Source organism: Entelurus aequoreus, linkage group LG05, assembly GCF_033978785.1.
Source record: "Entelurus aequoreus isolate RoL-2023_Sb linkage group LG05, RoL_Eaeq_v1.1, whole genome shotgun sequence".
In the NCBI taxonomy this organism is placed as follows: Eukaryota; Metazoa; Chordata; class Actinopteri; order Syngnathiformes; family Syngnathidae; genus Entelurus; species Entelurus aequoreus.
Window position 1 is genome coordinate 74,724,217 of NC_084735.1, and position 8,782 is coordinate 74,732,998.

Consider the following 8,782-nt stretch of genomic DNA (forward strand, 5'->3'; position numbering starts at 1 on the left):
CTTTATCGTCGTTGTTCTATACTAAATTCTTTCAGCAAAAATATGGCAATATCGCGAAATGATCAAGTATGACACATAGAATAGATCTGCTATCCCCGTTTAAATTTAAAAAATTCATTTCAGTAGGCCTTTAAACTTTAATACATTCTCGGCCAGTTTCGGCCAGTATCGGTATCGGATCGGAAGTGCAAAAACCTGGATCGGGACATCCCTACTCCAATCACTCTATCACCAAAAAATAAGAGTTGTAGAAATGATCGGAAACTCAAGACAGCCATGACATTATGTTCTTTACAAGTGTACGTCAACTTTTGACCACGACTGTGTGTGCTATTTGGACACAGGCCATCTTTTTTCTACTTCACTACAACCACTTTGTGTCCTTCCTTCCTGTTTGCGTCCTCTTTCAGGACAAGAGCTTGTATCACCCCGTTAGCAACAGCTGCATCGACAGCAACGCCGGCGAGCGCCGCGTCTTCATGAACACGTGCGACCCCGCCTCCGCCAGCCAGCGGTGGCTCTTCGACAAAACCAACGACGACGTGCTGGAGGGCTTCAACCGCCAGGCGGCCGCCTGAGCTGCCACCCGTCCGCCCGGGAAGTTTGACTGATGGGGGGCTTTGGTCCCCGAATGTGCCGACATTCCTGCCTCCTATTTCCATGACTCTTATTTGCAGCCTCTCCTCGCCCGCCGGGTTCCTGATTTGAACACCTCCAGTTTATCTCCATGTCTTCCACCTCACAAATCCTCTCTGTCTCGCCGCCTTCGACAACGCAATCCTGCCACGGGGCTCGGGGGGGGCGGGCGGCGGCGTCTCCGGGTGGTGGTGTCGTCGCCTGTTCTTCCTGGCTGAGCCTAAGTGGTTGTGACACCTGGGTGAAGCCAGGCAGAACCGTTCGAAAAAATCCCCGGGAGGATTGATACCCCCCCCAGCCTCCCACCACCCTCCTGCCTTCGCCTGCAACTTGATATAATCTGCTGTCCATCACTTTCCTCTCCTCCTGTCTGTTTTTAACTTTGGAAAATGTACTTTTTCCAGCTGCTATCGCCTCCTTTCTGGTCTATTTTGCTGCTGCCCTCCTTGCTGGATGGACGGACCAACGAACGCGGGGGGCTCGTTATGGGCGGCGGCGTCCACGCAGCTGACATCACTTTTAGCATATAGCGCCAGCATGGGGGCCCTTACTCCAGGACTAGAGGCGGCGCCCACAATGTTGCTCCCCCGGGGGGAGCTTGGCGTCCCGTAGCAACTTTTATGCACTTGTGATACACTTGAATGAAATCTTAGTGCCTTGTTGAAAATGTTAGGAGTGTGTTTGTGTATCTGTGTATGTATGTGTGTGTGTGTGTTGGACAAATACCCGGATGATTCTAGTCAGTTGGAACTGATTGGACCGTGACCCTGGCCAGGCACCCCAAAGGCACCGCCCACTTCCAAGACGTAAATGAGTGAGTACAACTATTTTAGTAGTAAACCACAACCTTTATTTTGAAGGGATGTCGTGTTTGATTTATCGCCCCCCTACTTTTTCAGTCCCAAGTATGTTTATCCTCCTGAGAACCAGCGTCCGCTAGAGCAGTGTTTTTCAACCTTTTCTGAGCCAAGGCACTTTTTTTTTTTTTTCATTGAAAAGATTCGGAGGCACACCGCCAGCAGAAGACATAAAAAGAAATGAAACTCAGCAGCCGATATTGGCAATAAAAAGTCGTTCTCGCAATTGTTGGATATAAATTCAAACCATAACCAACCATGTATCACTATAGCTCTTGTCTCAAAGTAGGACTTATTTCGGTTTTTTTGGTGTTTTCCTGTGTGTAGTGTTTTAGTTCTTGTCCTGCGCTCCTATTTTGGTGGCTTTTCCTCTTTTGTTGGTATTTTCCTGTAGCGGTTCCATGTCTTCCTTGAGCGCTATTCCCCGCACCTGCTTTGTTTAAGCAATCAAGACTATTTAAAATGTGCGGACGCTATCCTTCTTTGTGGGGACATTGTTGATTGTCATGTCATGTACGGATGTACTTTGTGGACGCTGTCTGCTCCACACGCTGTAAGTCTTTGCTGTCGTCCAGCATTCTGTTTTTGTTTACTTTGCAGCCAGTTCAGTTTTAGCCTCGTTTTGCCTAGCCTTCCCTAAGTTTCAATGTCTTTTCTTAGCGGCACTCGCCTTTTGTTTATTTGTGGTTTAAGCGTTACACACCTTTTTACCTGCATGTAAAAAGGTGTGTTCCCGACATCTACAAAGCAATTAGCTACCTGCTGCCACCTACTGATATGGAAGGGTATTACACGGTTACTTTGCCGATCTCTAGACAGCACCGACACTCAACAACGGCACATTTGTGGATTATAATTACTGGTTTGCAAAAACTATTTTTAACCCAATTAGGTGAAATTACATAATCTCCAACGGCACACCAGACTGTATCTTACGGCACACTAGTGGTTGAAAAACACTGCTCTAGAGTAGACATTTGTAACTCCGGTTTTCCCTTTTGTCAGTTGAATTTACTCCAGTATAGTTTAGTTTATTTTTTTTCTTGTTCAGAGTCGTGTATAAAGAGAGTACGGCCAACCCGGTTTCAGGCGTTCTCCTCAATGATTGGTCAAAAGGCACTTGCGTGACTACAGGGCGCCATGACTGCTACTAACTTTGAGCTGATGCTATGTGTCAGCTGCGCTTCCTCGATGACTTCCTCCTTGTGCTAATACAAATAATAGCAGAAGAAATATAACAGATGTTTTGACGAAAACAGACTATCTTTGAATCTGAGTCAAACTAAAACAATGCTATTTGGTAACAGTAGAAGAGAAAGTCAAACACAAATACACGGAGTAGACATTGAAAGAGTAAAAGAAATAATAATAGATGAGTAATTTGAACTGGAAATCTCTTTTTTTTTTTTAAAAACGTATGGCAAGAAATACGTCAAAAATCCATCCATCCATCCATTTTCTATCATTTCATTTCATTTTTATTTATCTCCTTCATTGATGTGCATCTTTGATAGACAATTATACCACAATTATTCAGTTATACAGTTATCAATGCCTGAGAAGGAGCAGGATGAAGAAAAATCGTATATTTTCCTGCCCCCTTCAACCTAATACGTAGTCTTACTTAATGATTTATAAACCAACAATTACATCCAAATATAACAAAAACAAACAAAAAAAAACACACAAAAAATACACAAGTGCAAAACCTCATGAAGTACAAACCGAACAAAAAAAACAAAAGAAGTAATATACACATCACGGGATGATACAAAACCAGGCAAAAAATAAGTAAAATAATAAATATAAAGCAAAATGTAAACACTTATGGCTGCTCATATGATTTTATTGTTCTGTCTTTATATATTTTTTTCAATTGGAATACATTTGTACAATCTTTTATCTCATTGTAAAGAGAATTCCATAGTTTAACCCCCACCACATTTGTTTTAAAGTTGTCCTTGAATACTGATGTTCGCTTGTCTAAATAAAGCAAAATATGTTCTGGACCAAAAATCCCTCCATATTCTCTACTGCTCACCAGTGTTACCATATCTGAGTTATTGTGCAGAAATATGGGTAAATAAGTACAAAAGTACACCTATTCACTTAAAAAGTTAAATTTAAAGTACCAATGATTGTCACGCACACACTAGGTGTGGTGAAATTAACCTCTGCATTTGACCCGTCCCCTTGTTCCACCCCCTGGGAGGTGAGGGGAGCAGTGAGCAGCAGCGGGTAGCCGTGCCCGGGAATCATTTTGGCATGTTACAAAAAAGAAAGATCAGTTATAACAATACATAACGAGTGACACATACAGTGATTACAAAATACACCACAGTTGACATACTTCACGCAAACGTCACAATTTTCCTGGGAATGTTAGTCCAAAGCTAATGAAGATTTTGGCAAAATGAGGGTAATATTTTTGTTGCGTGTGAGAGTGCACAAAACACTGCAAGAGTGTAACAGCAGAGTGCTTGGCATCAAATACGGCCACAAAATTATACATTCACCAGGTAAAAGCATGTTTTATTGTACGTTTATAAGCTGGAGTATGTTTAGAAGTATATTTAGATGTAATATTTTGTTTTACTTTGTCAAAATGACAGCAGTTGAATGCATTCGGGCACAGCCGCCCACGTCCTTGGTAGCAAACATGGCGCCTATTGTGTAGTTGGCCATACTCTCTTTATACACGACTCTGCCTTTGTTGGGGCGCCCAAAAATATCTTTCTCTGCTGTGGTCCGTATCGGTCGCATCGGTACTCAGTTGTAATACACTTTTCCACCACTGGTGGCAGTAATGACAATATCAAATAAACAGAAAAAGTCTGGCGCTAAAGTCATAGAGAAGTTTCTTAAGCGCAAAAATTATGACTAAAGTGGTGAAGCTGTCTTTTCATTTGCACTTTAAATTTATTGACAGTCATTAATAATTTGGTTTATGTATTTTAGCACAACATAATTGTATATGAAAGACTTATGTCTCTTCTTATGCGGCATATTTGATTAGTACTTATTGTTCTAATGAGCCTGACCTAAGCCGAAGGTTTATGTGTTAATAAATAAATAATAATCTTTGTGATTAAACTGTAAGTAGGTTAGATATAATTATTGAATACGATTGCAATCAAGAGTAAGATTACTAATTCAGTGTTTATATTTGAGTGGGCCCCAGGCCCCTCTGTAGTAGAAACGTTGGGCCCTGAGGTCAACAAGGTTAAGAACCCCTGTTTTAGGCTGCAGGTGACAGTTGAAACATGTCAAGGTAAAAAAGAAAAAAACTCCATGTATGAAAAAGAAAAGTTCACTGCAGAAGGTTCCAGTTCTCAGGAGGATATAATCAAGGGGACTTCTTTATTGGTATTATGCTGTCTTCTTATTTTAGTCTTGTGGTTCTTCTCGTGATCCTTAAATGTGACATTTTAGTGTTTGTTTCTTTTTCATATCTTCATATGCACTTTTGGGTGCGTGTAATCCCATACATCGTGTAATCTTCGGTGGAAACTCCAAAAATGTGTTTTATTTTGTCCAATTAGCCGAAACATCTTCAACTGGTGCTAATTCTAGAGAGGGTTAAATGAACATGTTCAGGCTGCCTGGAACATGAAAATCTTCTAAAGTACAATCAAAGTTTTTTTTATTGTGCCCCTGGTTTTTGTTTGAAAAAAAAAAAAGATTCTCCAAGATCTAATCAGTCCTACCGTATGAAAAATAGGAATGAATCCTATTCTTGTGTTTATGTCATGTGACCAATCCACGTGTAGCCAATGTTGTTTTGTACGTAAATGAAAAATCTCTATTGTCATTTTCTACTGACGTTACAAGTGTAAACGGTTATTTAGATATTTAACAAAGTGTACAATGAAGCTGGAATTGTATGATATTTTTTGCCGAGAATTATAACAAAAGAAAATAAAGGTTTCTATATTTGGATGAAAATTGTTTGTTTGTTTGTTTTTTATATTATGAAACTTAATAGTTTAAGACTTTTTACTGGCAAGTTAATGATTCTCATTAAAAATGAATACAGTTGTAAAAAATGTATAAAACAATTTTATACTTGGATAAAATCCGTACAAAAAGTGTGGATTATTTTTCGATTATTTTTTTTTTGTATATTATTAAACTTTATATTTCAAGTTTGTTTACTGACTAATTTACATGCTTCTCTTAAGAATTAATACAATTGTAAAAATAAATTAAGGTTTCTATGTTGTATAAAACATGCTTATTTATAAAAATGAGTATGTGTGTGTGTATGTATATATATATATATATATATATATATATATATATATATATATATATATATATATATATATATATATATATATATACATAAAAATGTGTGTGTGTATATATACATATATATGGGGCGGTATAGCTCGGTTGGTAGAGCGGCCGTGCCAGCAACTTGAGGGTTCCAGGTTCGATCCCCGCTTCCGCCATCCTAGTCACTGCCGTTGTGTCCTTGGGCAAGACACTTTACCCACCTGCTCCCAGTGCCACCCACACTGGTTTAAATGTAACTTAGATATTGGGTTTCACTATGTAAAGCGCTTTGAGTCACTAGAGAAAAGCGCTATATAAATATAATTCACTTCACTTCACATATATGTATAAATGTATGTATATATTTGTATATATATGTATAAATGTGTAAATATATGTATAAATGTATATATATATGTATAAATGTGTACATATATATTTATATATATATATATATATATATATATATCCATGTGTATATATGTATACATGTGTATATATATATGTATACATGTGTGTATATATATATATACAGTTTATACATATGTGTATATATATATATATATACATATATATGTGTATATACAGTATATATATATATGTGTATATGTATATATGTATACGTATATATATATATATATATCCATACATGTGTATATATTTATATATATATATATATGTATACATGTGTATATATATGTATACATGTGTGTATATATATATACAGTTTATACACATGTGTATATATATATATATATGTATATATGTGTGTATATACAGTATATATATATATATGTGTGTATATATATATATATGTATACATGTATATATATATGTATACATGTATATATATATATATATGTATGTATGTATATATTTATGTATGTATATATGCATATATATATATATATATATATATATATATACACATATACTACGTGTGTGTATATATATACACACACTTATGGTTGTATTAATTTGTTTATATATATATAAAACTAGTAATTTTTTTACTGACAAATTCATGTTCATATCTTGTGAGAATTCATTCCAATTGTAATAAAAAAAATAAGATTTCTATATTTGGATGAAAATCATACAAAAAGTATGCGTTATTTTTTTATATTATGTTTATTTATAGTTCAAAACTTTTTACTGACACGTGCATATGTTTCTTGTGAGAATTTAATACAGTTGTAAAAATATTTATTTTATATGCAGGTCAAGTATAATGACTCTTTTAATCCTCAGATGGTGCATGACCATAATGGAACGCACACTGTATCAGTGCAGTGTCAATACAGTTATGGAACGTACCATACACTCACTTAGGGGTCAAATACCTATTCCTGCTAAATAGATAAGCGGTGTGGAGACACTGTGCTGAAAACATACATGTTTGCCATGAAATATCTTATGATTGTAGATAACCACATCATATCTCACGAGACATCTTTTGGATTGTTTTTATTTTATTTTGCCTTCCTGCACACCAAGTGGATGAAAACACAATTAAGAGTGTCATTGCTCTTCCTAGTGGAGATGTTGGGGAATTACACTTGCAAAACATGACTTAGGGCTGATAACGCTAATGATAAACAATAAAACAAAGTAGCGTCGTAGGCCTAAGTATTCATTAAAAACAAGGCAGAGGTTTTATTTAACAAGTGAATTTATTATTGTTGGCCACTGTAACAGTACAAACTGTTTGAACAGTAACACCGTGTTTGAATATCGGAAAATAAAACACTGTACTTTAATCAAGTGATTGACGTACCACAAGATGCAGCCCGTACTTTAAAGGCCTACTGAAACCCACTACTACCGACCACGCAGTCTGATAGTTTATATATCAATGATGAAATCTTAACATTATAACACATGCCAATACGGCCGGGTTAACTTATAAAGTGACATTTTAAATTTGCCGCTAAACTTCCGGTTCGAAACGCCTCTGAGGATGACGTATGTGCGTGACGTAGACCGGCGAACACGGTATGCCTTCCACATTGAAGCCAATACGAAAAAGCTCTGTTTTCATTTCATAATTCCACAGTATTCTGGACATCTGTGTTCGTGAATCTGTTTCAATCATGTTCATTGCATTATGGAGAAGGAAGCTGAGCAAGCAAAGAAGAAAGTTGTCGGTGCGAAATGGACGTATTTTTTGAACGTAGTCAGCGACAACAGTACAACAGCCGGCGCTTCTTTGTTTACATTCCCGGAAGATGCAGTCAAGATGGAAGAACTCGGATAACAGAGACTCTAACCAGGAGGACTTTTGACTTCGATACACAGACGCCTGTAGAGAACTGGGACAACACAGACTCTTACCAGGATTACTTTGATTTGGATGACAAAGACGCAGACGTGCTACTGTGAGTATGCAGCTTTGGCTTCTAAACATTTGATCGCTTGACCGTATGTGCGCAACTTTTTTTTGCGTATGTACGTAACTTTTTAAAAATATATAAGCTTTATGAACCTTGGGTTAGGTGAACGGTCTTTTGGGCTGAGTGATTGTGTGTGTTGATCAGGTGTTTGAATTGTATTGGCGTGTTCTATGGAGCTAGGAGCTAGCAGAGGAGCTAGGAGCTAGCGTAACAAACACGCAGGTGTTTTTATGCAGGATTAATTTGTGGCATATTAAATATAAGCCTGGTTGTGTTGTGGCTAATAGAGTATATATATGTCTTGTGTTTATTTACTGTTGTAGTCATTCCCAGCTGAATATCAGGTCACCCCCGGCTCTCACAGCATCTTCCCTATCTGAATAGCTTCAACTCCCCACTAGTCCTTCACTTGCACTTTACTCATCCACAAATCTTTCATCCTCGCTCAAATTAATGGGGAAATTGTCGCTTTCTCGGTCCGAATCTCTCTCACTTCATGCGGCCATCATTGTAAACAATAGGGAACTTTGCGTATATGTTCAACTGACTACGTCACGCTACTTCCGGTAGGGGCAAGCCTTTTTTTATCAGATACCAAAAGTTGCAATCTTTATCGTC

At 37.5% G+C, this 8,782-nt stretch overlaps 1 protein-coding gene across 1 annotated transcript in view; it reads left to right on the plus strand.

The window, feature by feature from the left end:
* Nucleotides 1–5,176, plus strand: part of LOC133651027 (polypeptide N-acetylgalactosaminyltransferase 10-like) — a 57,409-nt gene extending 52,233 nt beyond the window's left edge. The window contains exon 8 of the mRNA XM_062048896.1: nucleotides 411–5,176. Within this exon, the coding sequence (XP_061904880.1) occupies nucleotides 411–578 (168 nt within the window). The 3' untranslated portion in view covers nucleotides 579–5,176. The remainder of the gene's footprint in view (nucleotides 1–410) is intronic.
* The last annotated feature ends 3,606 nt before the right edge of the window (nucleotides 5,177–8,782 follow it).